The sequence below is a fragment of the Ascidia mentula genome, chromosome 4, assembly GCF_947561715.1.
Source record: "Ascidia mentula chromosome 4, kaAscMent1.1, whole genome shotgun sequence".
Taxonomy (NCBI): domain Eukaryota; kingdom Metazoa; phylum Chordata; class Ascidiacea; order Phlebobranchia; family Ascidiidae; genus Ascidia; species Ascidia mentula.
The window spans coordinates 3,087,595-3,101,288 of NC_138569.1; the positions used below are offsets into that span (position 1 = coordinate 3,087,595).

General features: G+C 38.6%; 2 protein-coding genes and 1 non-coding gene across 3 annotated transcripts; 1 reads left to right on the forward strand and 2 right to left on the reverse strand.

The window, feature by feature from the left end:
- Positions 1-346: 346 nt before the first annotated feature.
- On the reverse strand, positions 347-7,718 carry LOC145898506 (tetratricopeptide repeat protein 16-like). The gene is made up of 16 exons (XM_082986987.1): positions 7,528-7,718; positions 6,961-7,108; positions 6,639-6,760; positions 6,082-6,126; positions 5,685-5,848; positions 4,894-5,128; positions 4,475-4,708; positions 4,051-4,185; positions 3,890-3,969; positions 3,521-3,683; positions 3,005-3,089; positions 2,683-2,824; positions 2,095-2,260; positions 1,685-1,809; positions 1,199-1,382; positions 347-911 (listed from the first exon to the last, which is right to left on the reverse strand). Exons 1-16 carry the CDS (start codon positions 7,627-7,629, stop codon positions 738-740), a joined length of 2,304 nt encoding a protein of 767 aa, XP_082843113.1. The 5' UTR covers positions 7,630-7,718; the 3' UTR covers positions 347-737.
- LOC145899890 (U4atac minor spliceosomal RNA) lies at positions 6,362-6,499 on the forward strand. The gene has a single exon (XR_014402506.1). It is a non-coding gene; the product is annotated as a U4atac minor spliceosomal RNA (small nuclear RNA).
- A 382-nt stretch (positions 7,719-8,100) lies between the features above and the next one.
- On the reverse strand, positions 8,101-13,449 carry LOC145899031 (alpha-(1,6)-fucosyltransferase-like). The gene is made up of 8 exons (XM_082987743.1): positions 13,236-13,449; positions 12,997-13,028; positions 12,787-12,875; positions 11,392-11,638; positions 10,515-10,770; positions 9,970-10,137; positions 9,509-9,662; positions 8,101-9,013 (listed from the first exon to the last, which is right to left on the reverse strand). Exons 1-8 carry the CDS (start codon positions 13,328-13,330, stop codon positions 8,681-8,683), a joined length of 1,374 nt encoding a protein of 457 aa, XP_082843869.1. The 5' UTR covers positions 13,331-13,449; the 3' UTR covers positions 8,101-8,680.
- Between the last annotated feature and the right edge of the window lie 245 nt (positions 13,450-13,694).

The window sequence follows — 13,694 nt, forward strand, 5'->3', positions numbered from 1 at the left end:
GAAAGATGTTGCCGGCTGCTTCGTTTTGCTTGCTCTCCAGTCATTATAGTTCATTCTAAAAATACACTGTGTTACTTTTAAAGCCAATTTATTTTAAGACCTCAGTTGTGTAGGCTACTAAACTAAAATCCTGAAAGCTGAACCAACAGCTGGTAATTGTAAAAGCTGTTAACTTATTAGCTTAGATTATATTTACGTATATCAAACATCTATCGATAACTAGGCTATGTCCTCTGTATAAACTATATAACCCTGTCAATGTAGCAAAACACGTGCAACTGACAAATAACACAATAAAAGTTTTGCATCACAGTGTACGAAAAACGAATAGAAAACGTTGTCGTGGGAAAACGAGGAAACGTCGTAAAAATAAAGATTAAACCAAGTTTGGTTGTTACACTTTTAGCAATCTGGTTCACTTTTAATCGACCTTGTGTTTTATCGCAATATTGCCGGTTCGCACGCGTTACTGGAGACAGGCAAACAAGAACGCCAATTGTGCTTCAAAACAATTTTAAATAAAACACAGATTCTGATGCCGGACGTGCAATGAAGGAGGGGTAACATAAAAAGTGGCAAATTTTGGTTCTTAAAACAATTGTTGAGTACAGCAAGGGTTTTATCATAGCACCACCCAAACAAAATTCGTAGTCAGAATGGCAACATAGCTGTGCAATAGGTGCTTGATACAGCGGCGTATCAGTTACTACGACTGTGTAATAGAGGCAACGCATGTCTTATACTGGCGCTAAGCTCATATTAAATCGCCTCCAATTGTAACCTCGGCGCTTCGAGTCCTCTCCCGGTGATTTCGGCCGCTTGGGGGCGGTAGGGATGCATGGAGCAGGTTTTGGTGCCGTGGATTTCAGATTTTTGGGGTACCGAAAGATATTCTTGAGCTCTGCAGCAACCTGTTTTAGAAATTGCTGGCTGTATTTAAAATGTAGGCGTAATATTAAATAGGTTAAGAGAAACTGCACAAGAATGTGGCTTGCAGTATTGTTTTAACCAGACCCCGTAACTTCTAGGAAACAGAAATCTAGTCACACGTGACGTCCTATCCTATATTACTTTCGGTTTCACAAGCACTACAACCTGAGCATGTTTCTAACTTTAATAACATCTGGAAAGAACGACTGCCTCACAAAATAGTAAGTTCACTATTAACGCGAGCAATTTTTGAAGAACAAAACGTTACTTGTCGCTTTTCTTCGATTATTTCGACGTCGGTCGGCATTCTCCTCGGACCTGGGGTTGCGGTCTCGGCACTTAACAACCGCTCATCCGACGAAATTACGTCCGCCAGGTCAGGACCAGGTGTGGAAATTGATCCTGTAGCGGTTGGAAGCGAAGATTTCGGGGTTCTCGTTTTAGTTTCTCGACTGAAATATACATGAAGAGAGTTTGCTTTTGATGATGCCAGGCAAGTCACTCACTAAAAAGGATTTTTAAGTTTGGTCACAAGTTAGGAAGCCGATCATTTTAACAAAAGGATTTTATCTTTCGCGTAGCTCGTTACGTCACATTTTATCCTTGCCGGAATTGCTGCATATATTCTGCATTTAGATAATGTAATTTGGTATTGCAGCAACAGACTCTTACATAACATTGTTAATAGGGTAACACAAGGGAACCACAAGGTCCTTTGGTGGTACAAGTAGTGCTAACATTATATAGCGTATACCCAGCGGTAGTGGTCGTAGGCCCCATTACTCCAGACAACTCTTCGCGAGCATTTTGAGCTGCTTTGCTTTGCAAAACTTCCTTGACCGAACGACCGGGAAACAGTCGGGACAGAAGCGGGACAATCTGCATAAAGTTAAAAACAGGTCGCTGAATTGTCCGCTAATATGGAAATTTCCTTTGATCTCAAAGCAAGTAAATTCATTTTATACAAGTGATTACCAGGTCTGACCTATAGAATATTGCACAATCATAAAAGATACTGGTATATGCTACCAGTATACCAATATCTTGCATGGTTGCACAATATTCTATAGGTCCCAAGACCAATCAAAGTTGTCAGCGGGGGATCTATGATATAAACATTTCTATATATCTTGAAAAAAAGTGCTTTATATCAAGCAAACCAACCTCATCATTGTTCGGATCGAGATGAAGAGACAAGAGGATGTCCCTCCTCGCCGCATCCACATCCTGCATCAAGTACCTGGACCTCGCTCTGTGAACGTAGAACTGACCCACTTTGCCGTTATGATCGATCGCCGAACTAAATCTCATCGCTGCTTCTTGGTATTGCCTGTAAGTTTCACAACGGTTGAGTTAGTTTTATTTGTATGGAGGTTAGTTTAAAGTATTATCACGTTAGGATCTTTATCTCTTTGCAGGTAGAAGCAGAAAAATATGTCTATGAAGCGTTTGTTCGCACTTGTATGTGCAAGGAGGACAAGAAACATAGACATGGGAATCCTGCGTTGTCGAAAGCATAAACACAAAACGCTGTACACTGTTGTGATTTCGCTAATATGTGTTAAGTGTACAATAAGTGTCAAGAACGAATGCACTGCTCGGTACTGTATCATATACGTTGTCAAGTTGTCATGCATGTGACCTGCTTCACAAATATTATTTGTATTTTTCCTTCTCGCGAAACACAGGTAAAACTTTGTGACCAGACAAGGATTGTCATTGCAACAAATATTGACTCAAACCACATCTCACCTTCCCTGATAGGCGAGAATTCCAAACTCGTTGTGAACGACCGCAATCCGACACCTAGTGTTCCAACAGTTGGGGTCAATCTCCAACGCTTGTTGGTAATCCGCCAGGGCGAACCCAAGATCGTTTATTTTGAAAAAGCAATCTGGAGAAAAGGGTATATCAACAGTATATGCATGACATAGGCTGAGATAAGTTTAGGGTTTTAATGGTGATGTTTCGTGTTCTATTGAACCATGCAGGAATGACATAAACCAATATAAAATTTTAAAAAAGTGGGTGAAAAGCAAAAAAATATTTTTTTGGATGGAGTAAAATATTTTACCTCCTCGGTTTAGGTAAAGTCCCTTCTCTTGTTTCTCCCCTTTGATGGCTTTGTTCAAAAGAACGATCGCTTCTTCGAAAAACTCCTGCAGAAAATGCAGTAATATCAGTTGTCACTAACATACAACGGTTTATCGGGGGTTAAGTGTATTTATAATATGCGCTAATCAGACAAAGTAGATCCTGTCGTTGCATTATCATTGGACAGGAATTTCACACAAAATTTAAGAAACACTCTCGTTTGTTTAAAAACCAGTTGAAACCAGAGGTTCACAGATTTTATTTCTAATTTTGTTTACAAAAAAATGTAAGGCCGATCAGAATCTGGTGCTTACAACTTATTACATTGATTCTTTGTGTCAAGAAAATTGCTATAATTATAAAATCCAGACCAAGATGTCATAAACCTCCGCCTCTACTTTGAGAACCATTTCCTTGAATCACGTATTTTTCCGCTTAACGCACAAATATTTCTTTTCGTAAACGAATTCTATTCGTAAAATTTAAGGTCACTTACCCTGTGGTAGCAATAAACTGCAAAATCGTTGTAAGTGAGTAGAAGCTGACGCTGGGCATCGATGTAAACGGGGTCGCGTTCGTTATGGTCTGCCTTGTCCATCGCCAGCAAGTAGTCGTCGATGGCAGAGTTGAAGTTCTGCATACGACGGTATAGCGCCCCCCTGCGGGAGAAAAATTATGAAAAAAATAGGTTGAGGCAAAACCGATAAAAAACGGACTTTCTTTCGGCTGCCAAAAAAATACACTATTAAGATAAGATCCCGGGTAAAATGCTTGTTTTAAGTGGGTTTGGGCTGCGGTGTTTCACAAAACTAAAACTTTTCTCGCTTTGAAATCAAAAACGTCATACTGAAACGTCATAACCAACCTAAAAACATGGTATTGGGATATGGAAGGGTCAGTTTCAACCGCTGTGCTGATCTTCTTGAGGGCTTCGTGGAGTTTACCCTGCGGATTTCGAAAATACAACACCACAATACAATACTAAGATCCAAACAAAGCACAATATACAAATGAACGCAACCACACCTGAAGTGTAAGTGATACAGCTTGCTGTTTTGCGGTGTTAGCAACTTCACGTAATTCACGCATGAGCTGTTTCGCTTCAGGCTGCTCTGAGTCTAGTGACAAGGCGTCTCTTACGTCATAGTAGCATAAGGTCGCCTGTGAGAACATTATAATAAAACTGGTGCTCTGGTAGATTAGAAGTTGTATTACGTTTTCCGATATACACAGTTGGTTTGTAAAAATTAAACGGAAAATGTTTATTGTTTTGGGTGACATATAACGGGAACAGGTAAATAGTTTGTTGAAACGCTATTTATGCGTATAGTTATCTTGCAGTGGTTCGGAACGCTACATATTTTAACTATAGAACTACTTCAGCTCATAATCCTAGCACAATAAACCCTTGGATTTTGTACAGGGATACAACCCAGTTATCGCAACTTACATTCTTAAACATGCGATGGAGCCTAGCGCGCAACACGTACAACTCTGGGTTGCCGGTTGTTTCAGATTCCAAACGCCTGGTAATGAGAGCCAGGCATTCTTGATTCCGCTCCAGAGCTGCCAGACAGGCAATAGCTCGCATGTGGTAGCCAGATATGGATGGCTTCATCTCAGCTGCCCTCGTGAAACACTCCAAGGCCTCCTTGTATAAACCCTGGTCAAACAGACACTGACCCTGGAAGAAACAAGCAAGTTTATATCAAATTAAAAAATGCACGATTTTATTTGTTTAAATAGTAAATAAAAAAAACTACAAAGAACCTCAGTATGGCATTAAATTATCATATCTGAAACACACAGAAGCATAGTTTACGTACGACACAAATTTTGTTCAAAAGCAAACCTTAATTCAAACCTCACCTCCAAGTAACTGACGAATGCAATTTTGTCAAACAAGTCGGCATTGTGGGGTTCAAGCGAGAATGCTTTTTTATAGTTGAGGTGAGCGGAGCGGAAGTCGCACAATTGCAGGTAAGTCTCAGCCCTTTCAACGTAACAATTCACATTGTTTGGTTGCAGGTTGATTGCTTTCGTAAAACTTGATATCGCCGTTTCAAAACGCCCCTCCTGCGACAACTCCACGCCACGGCTGAAACTGGAAACGTTACTAAAATTAAAAAAACGTCGTCTGAAAGTCACACCAGCTGCACAGATGAGACCTTTTAGGTCGAAACAGTGGCCATCTGTCTGCAGCTTATACACAATTATAAAAACGGTTGAGTTTAAATAAATACGTGGCGGTTTTCACTTTTTACTAAAATATGACCACACCCACAGCACAATTTATAATGATTATAAAAAGGCGTGAAATAACGTGGAGAAGATACGATCACACACTTATCGATATAAACCCATTCTTACGATGTGGATTTGACTGTAAGTCAGCGTCATGCATACTGGTAACGTTGAAAGATGCTCGGGCCTCATGCGATGGGCAACGTACGTAATTTGCAACACTTAACCCACATATGGCTATCAGGAAACCTGATTTACCAGCATTTAAACAAAATTTTCTGGAATTCCTGCACAACCTTATACTTTTCAAAGGTCTTGGATTTTAAAGTTTGTTACTTCTCAACAACAGTCACGCAATGAAGAGCATGAACACAAAAACTAGGTTAGAACATTCTCTAACGAACAACATCACTTACTGCTGTTCGACTTTTTCATCGATGACCTCCTGCATATTCCTCCTCCTGGGAGCGTTTTCTCGATCCCACATCTTCGCTTCCCTCTCCAGCATCTTCCTTCTCTGCCTCTTCCTCGCCTCCTCCAGATCCTCCTCGGGAACGGAGGTTGGAAAGATCGAGTCGCCCTGAAAAGGTCAGAAAACCACTAGAGGTCGTAATGAACGCGTCGGGAAATAAAACTTAACAAAATGAACCGATAACGCTACATATTATTATGTATTAAGGAAATCCAAAAATACTTTGGTTTTTCGGTTCTCTTGGACCAAATCACTTTTAGGTATGGTACATAGATTTCATGAATGTACATAACGATTAATCAAAGCAGTACTACGTCTGTTATTTAGCTTTAAAAATACACCTCGTCCTCTTCGATGCTTTGTGGTGTGAGAGTTTCTTTGAGTCTCTATAAACACAATTTTAAAATTTAAAATCCTGAGAAGCCTCGCTGAATGGCAGACGAAACGTAGCAACCATACAGCACGTAATCTTATGCCAGAAGAGCAGTATATTTTAAATTGCAATATGCCTGGCAGCCAGAGGTTTCTTATTTTTAAAATAGATCTCAGAAGGGGCGATTTCAGGGGCACCACAAACGGGAAATTTTTTCGCAAAACCTATAACCCATATTTCCAAGTTTCGTTGTCCTTATCAATGGGGAAGCGTTACGGTCCAATGAACGCACAGTGAGGGTCGTACTGCTGACACCAGTAGTGATTTATCACAAACCGGCATCACTCCACTCTTACGAAGTGGTTGTTGGTGCAATTTCTGTATGGCCTCTTCCTACTTTGAAGCTGGCTTTTTAACTAACCTACAATTGGACTTCTGTAAACAAGACTACTTGAAGAAACCCCTACCCAATGCAATATTATGTTAGGCTTATCAATACAAGAAACCCCTTCAAATTTGCATTACTTTGATAATTGCGTCCATCTCAGATTCAGTTCTCTCAGGGTAAGTTACAGCCAAGTCGGTGTCAAAAGCCACTAGATTCCTTGTGTTTGTAACTTCATGCATCTCAGATTCAGTTGGTGCACCTTGTCAAATATGAAAGTAATTCATTTAAAGTGATGAAAAATGTAAAGGAAACCATTTAAACATTTGTGGAAAAATAATACTGATTAAAATATGTTTATTAAGAAAATCATACACAATGTTTTGATATGGTTTATAATAATTACCCTAAAACATACATATGAAAAATTATTTAAGACACAGAGCAAATTCCTACATTTACCTTGGGGTGGTGTCCTTTGTCTAGTAGCAGATGTTGGCCTTCCAGTATTTGGTGAAACAGGAATCACGTCATTGTCACCAGAAGGTTCAATTTTTTGTTCGCTTTCCACAAACAAAGTTCCGCTGCTTTTGGAAGCAGGAGGACTCATCTGAAAAATTTAAATTTGACATCAAGTTGGCCATAACCTGTCTGATACTGAATAAATATAAAAAGTTTTACCACTACTGGTACAAAACCAAATAAAAACATATGGAAACTGACAATCTTTTGAAGATTTTATACTTTTACAATCATAAGGCAATAAGTAAAAGTGCAGACTGTGTTGTATAACAAACGCCTTGTTGGGTTTTGCATAAAATCAGTTGGTAACAAAATAACATGTCTATATCAGCCATGAAGCTGATTAGTATTCAGATAACTAACTTTTATAACTTATTCTACAAAAAATTAACATGAACCAGCACTTTTACCAGCATGACATTTTTCCGAACAGGCACAAATAGTGTGTTAAATATAAAAAAATATTTATAATTTACTTTTTTGTGTAAATTTAATATACTTTCCAACCTCACTGTTCTTAGTTGAGCCACCTTCATTTTCAGAACCAAAAGATCGGACTGAATCAGTCGCCCTGCTTGATAATTCAGTTTTTTCTTCTATAGCATCCATTTCCTCACTGTATACTTTTGTGTTTGATTCACAGTATTTGTTTCATCGTTTTACCTCCCTGATCAAAAATTACTCTATTCCTGACATTGAACAACTAATGTACGATATTAATGGTAATTCTCAAACTGTTATAACTACTTTTGAAAGCAATTTTAAACATTACATATGTCTACACTTTACATAAAACCTGTCGCATTGCCCTCATCCGTTTTCCTAAATGGTTGCTAACCAGCTACAGCTATTTGAAATCCGAACCCACAACAGAATATTTTGTGTTTTTCTATAGTTCCACAATTACTTCGTTTATTATCAACACACAGCATTTATAAAAAAAAAACAATCAAAAAAAAATAAATGAAAGCAAAGCATTCGTAAACCTTTAGTTGGACATTTAAAATCATCCAAACCAGGTAAATCTCCGTTAAACCGTAGGAAAGATTTCCCATTCCAAATCGAATTTATTGCTGTTATTTGACGCGGGAGGACGAATAAATAATAAAGAAGTGACGGAACTTATTTCGTGTACAATGTTATGCAGTGTTGAAGATCTCTGTACTTTATGTTCCAAAGTTATGCTAAAAAATATATCCTTGTGCAAAGTTTAAAATTTATGCTGGTTTCTTGTTTCTATGCAACATGTAACACAGCAGCAGATAGGCCTGATCTACAATAAATTAACAAAAAAATTAAGGTGTGTCAAAAACAAAAAGGAAAATCCTTTTTTATGGGCAATGTCTATATGTCCGAAGCAGGGCAACATACAAAGAAGCACTGAAAGGTATTTGGACAGATTTGGGGCAATGCAAGCACCAACAGGTCAAATTTAAGAGCGCATGTCAACCTTACTATATAAATTGATTATAAGGATACAAATTAGCATTTCAAAATACAAGAAAAGGCAAAAGCAACAAGATTGTGAAATAATTTATGATCAAAAGAAAGTGAGTTTTGCATAAGTCACGAAAAAACAGTGTGTAACTGGAATAGAATTTTCACTCGCAGCGCTAGTCTTTTATCATTCATGCAAGATGAAAAGAGCTCAAATAGCATGTCAAAACAGGTCATCCGAAACCAATTTAAAACCGGTATATTCTATTGGATTAGCGTACTCCCGTACTTTCTTGACTGGATAAAATCCAGTCTTTCGAGTCCTTGAATTTACGGCGTAGCACCTGTTATCACATTTGTAACCCGACGATAACATCAGTAAATCACCAGGATCCAGATCAATTTCTTTACTCCCGTTTTCCGCCTTGTGTGCTGTCAGCGCTTCCTGGTATCTTGGTACAGAGCCGTAGTAAACGTATTCAGAATCCAGGGAGCAAATTGTCAGATTCTCGGCGTGTGATTTTGCCAACATTAACGTATAAACAAGCCGGCCAACCTGAGGACAACGCACAATATGAAACAGAGCACGGCCATTCGGAAAATTGAAAGGTTGTGGATAAGACCAGGGGTTGGTAACCTTAAGCCTGCAACTATGTGTGCTATATGCAAAAAGGGGGAGATAACATTTTTTCACCACAATTTTTAGGTTTAATTATAAATTTATTATAAACAGACGACTATGTTGTCAGTGGACAAAATACGCGACCCCCTAATACATTGCAGAGTTTGGATTGGGCCCGCGACTGGAGAATGGGTGCCACCCCTTGGACCAGACGCACTATTTTTCAGACTAACCGTGTAGCACTGACTTGTAGATTTCACAAATTTTAGTTTTGATCATTGTCGCCTCAAATATCTGCCGTTTTTTTGACAGAATGCCGTGGAAAGGTATGTAATTGCAGTTTGGAATTAAAAGTATATCGTAATAATGCCATAAGCAACACAATATAGCAGCCGACGTTTTTAATTCACTAAAAGGTTACAAACCTACATTTGAACTCAAAGTTCCGACAAAATGGTCACACTCAGTGAGCAACAGAATATCTTGCACAACCCCGTGAAGAAACTCCGGCGAATCTCTGTTCCTTACTTGCAATGCTCTAATGCTGTTTTCACGAATGGTGAGAAATTTGAAGTACGGATATCTAAATAAAATACAAAGACTTAAACCAAGATTTTCAAACGATTTACTAAAGCACAGTGTATGCATTTTCTATGGTAAAATTGTTATTGTCAATAGGATATAACCAACATTATTATTGTTTTTAAGCATTTGCCTTTGTCACACGTCAAAGGTCTTAATTGCGGCCGTTTTAGCATTTACTAGTCACTTTTAAATGTGAATAATTGTTGAATTCCCTACGCATTATTATGACAACAACGTTATGTGGGACGAAGCAACGGACGAACTCACTGAATAAAATCTGCACAATTATTCCCTGCCAAACCTACTTTTTCACAGCCTCGTCAAATATATCCCAATCATCGGTAGCCAGGAACACTTTAAATGGGGAATCCCCTGCAGGATAGAAGGAAGAGAGGTTGATCACGTGATCCATGTAGTCGTCAATTGAGAAGTAATCAGCTTCTAGGATCTTGTCGGAGCGTCGCACGTGCACACTGCGCGTATATGCATTACTTCAAATACTTGCCGTTGACGAAGGTGGCTTTATATTTTCCATGATTTACTACAATTTAATTTGACAGTTTTTATGTCACAGCTTTTACATAAAATATCATTCACACAACAGAAATCAGCCAGTTTTTGATTGGTGGTACCGACGAATCTGTCCTGTCTTGTCATATATCCAAAATTACTCACAAAGACTTGTTGACGATCAGCGTAATTGCGATCTTTTATTTTAAAATCTTACAGAAATATTAACTTCGCCATAATGGCATCGTCAATTTCTGTGTTTTTTCGAATGGAATCGCTTAAAATTTGCTTAAAATTGTCATTTTTTAAGAAAATTTCTTTCGTGATTCTGCGATCTTACCCAACAACCGGATTCACGAAACCAAGTCTCCGCTTGATCATATTTATATCGTGCCTCACGGTTGGTTGAACACGCGTGACGTAGGCAAGCACGTGACCGATCCACCAGAAGTGCGGAAGATCATGTGCGCCATCTAGCGCACGTTTTAGAGACGCAGGAATTGTAAAAGGGGCGTACGTGATGAAAGGGTCAAAAGCCCCGATAATATCGAGTTTGACAACTTTGTGATCGACTGTGGTTTCCTTGCCATCTTCACCTGATAAAACAGGAAATTTGTCGTTAATACATAAATAATATACAATTGAAGATTGCTGCGTAAACATACGGTATATACGCGATGGGATGTGACGTCATATTTTTAGTACGAGAGCTTCGCATTGAGAGAAAACTGATCTTCCGGGATAAAAGTAAAAGCATAAAAGCGACAGCAGCGCAGCGCTTTACAATTAGTTTGATACACGTTTCGAACATTCTCGCATTACATAACTCATCCATCATGCACGAAGCAACGGATACAGAATAATAGCTGTCAATTTTCTTTAATCACCACCAACTCAATGAAGGCCAACAACATTTTATGCAAAGGACAGGGTGTTTAAATTTAAGTACATTTAAATATTTCTATATATTTTGCCATTGTTAATGACTCAAATAACAAAGCCAAAGCTATAATATGCTGTCATACATTATGTGCAAACCTGATGATGAGCGCAGTCGCGTGTTCGAAACGTTTGCACATAATGTAGAACAGCATATTTTCAGTGGCTTTTTGTTTCGTTAAATAAACTAAAAGTAATTTGCACCTAAGTTAATGACTCGTTTACGCGAATAACACCCCGGTATAATTACCACGATAACCTTTCAATACCTTCCCTACCCTTAATTTCCACAGCCGCTTTCTTCTCTTCTGCGTCGACATTGTTGCAAGTATCGCTGAGCGACAAGAACGCAGTCTCCCACAACGGTTTGGTGTACCACGGATTGTCGAAGTCAAGCTGTACAGTCCGGTTAGTCCCGATACCCAAAAACATACATATTCCAATGTGGTGGACCGAACAGCCAAGTCCACAACCCACTTTTAAAGTGCAGATAAGTTTTCTTGCTGATTTGCAGTCCTTGGGATTCTGAAATAAAACGATTAAGAAAGTTGTCACTATGGCGTACGGTCCTATGGAAGATGGGCCACCCATCAGTCAATCTAAAAGAATGCATGGTCTGTACGTCGCCTAAAAATATCTTAATTTCAATTAACTTTTACATTTTGCAGGACCTCTTTCAAGCGCCGTTCCCGATTTGGCCAAATCTACACCAGGACGTAATTTTTGTTAACCGACACGATGCGTTCAAAAAGGTTGTCTAACAATATTTCTAATCGTGGGAAAGACCGTGGATAGCTCTGACGCTTTTCGATCAATGCTAATAAAAATTTTTTACGCGAAGACAAATGCTTGGATGCAGTGTAAACAGAGGATGTTTTGCTTCACACGACTTCGCATAGTTTAAACCGGCCATTTTAACAGACATTGTTCTGTTTGAGCTACAGACAGACGTGCGCACACTGTTTCAGCCTATAAGGTCTGGCATAAAGCTTTTTAAATTTATGGCCTGTCTATTTGCCGTTTACACCCTTGCACACGTACAGGATTTTACAACTCTTAGGGTAACTCGTGTACTTTTCACGGTAGCACGGTAAACGTAAAATTCCCTAGCCTATTCGAGGCACCCCCGTTTTGCCTACACACCAATTTAGTATCATTAATCTCAGGATTTTGTCGCCTTTTATTGCTGTTTTATGACTTGCAAGGAATTCCAAACCATTATTTTGGCTCCTTTATAAAACATTTAGCCGAAATTTACTTTTCTCTCATTTCTTGTATGCTTCTTATTAAAACCTTTGTTTTATGCGTTATTAAATGATTTAAATTAAGTTCAAGGCATATCATAACCGTATTCTCATTTTTTTTTGTCTGGCTTCACAGTTTCCTTTCGCATGCGTCCTGTGTGGCACGAAAAGCCCAAAAGCAATTCTCCAATAAACAAACGCTTCCAAACATGATTAATTTGCTGCACAAACGTAGGATCATTTAATTTTGGACAAACGATTTGTTTGCCAAAAACACGCTACAACATTCCCTCCATTTGGAATTAGCCAACAGATGCCACGTTGAGAAAATGGGCGCCTGCTTTCCAGTTTTTTTCTAGAACTACTTCGTTAAAATGAAAGTTATGTGGTTGATTGTACCGATTGTTAGCAAAAAAACGCCTTACTTACCTGAAGATCGTAAATGACTTTATCAACTTTTTTGCCAAGTTTTTGTGTCACTTCTGGTTTTTGGTGAACAGTGGTGCAGTGATACTCCTCTACACACAACAAAATCTGTGACAATTAACTTAAATAAGGGGGTAACATTCAAATCAAATACTGCAGGCTGATATAATTGATCAAGTTGAATGTGCAACGTCAATAATTGTCACCGCTTACTTGGTACAGTGCGATGGAATTTGTGCTTGGAGCTGCAAAACATGACAAGTGATAAAGGTTGCAGTTGCTGTGTAGGATTAAGTGCAAAGAGTTTTTTTGCAGGAACGTTTTTTTAAAATGTTATATAAAAACACTAACTCATGTTAGATTGATCAAAAGGAAATGAAACAAATTGCCCAACAGGAAAAAGGTTCTACGAAAATAAACGAATTATTGTTTAGAAAACAACAAGAACTCACTTCCTGGCCACATACGTTATCAATACCAGCTGCGTTGCGAAAAACGCTATTGCCAGGATAATTGCAATGGGTTGAAGCAAATGTGCCAATCGCATTGTGAGGTACTACTTTTTATTCTGGAACATTTGTTACAAAAGAACCCTCTCTATTTCGTCACAATGGCCAGACACCTGGGGAAATAAATTGAATCATACAGGTATTCTAAAAAATGCTCTGGGCAATTCATAGGATCTGTATATCTGATCTCTTTATTTGAAATTTGTTAGGTCCAATATACACATCAAGACAGATTATGTTACTGTTGCTTCTCTGGCACAATTAAACGTATACTTTTATTCAGTGATGAAACCTAGTTAAATGGCAAGCGAGACGTTGGTGAATAAAAGTATACGTTCAATTGTGTCAGAACATGAAATTAACAGGTTATGTTTTCGCTTATGTGCGGTAGAGGCCAACGAA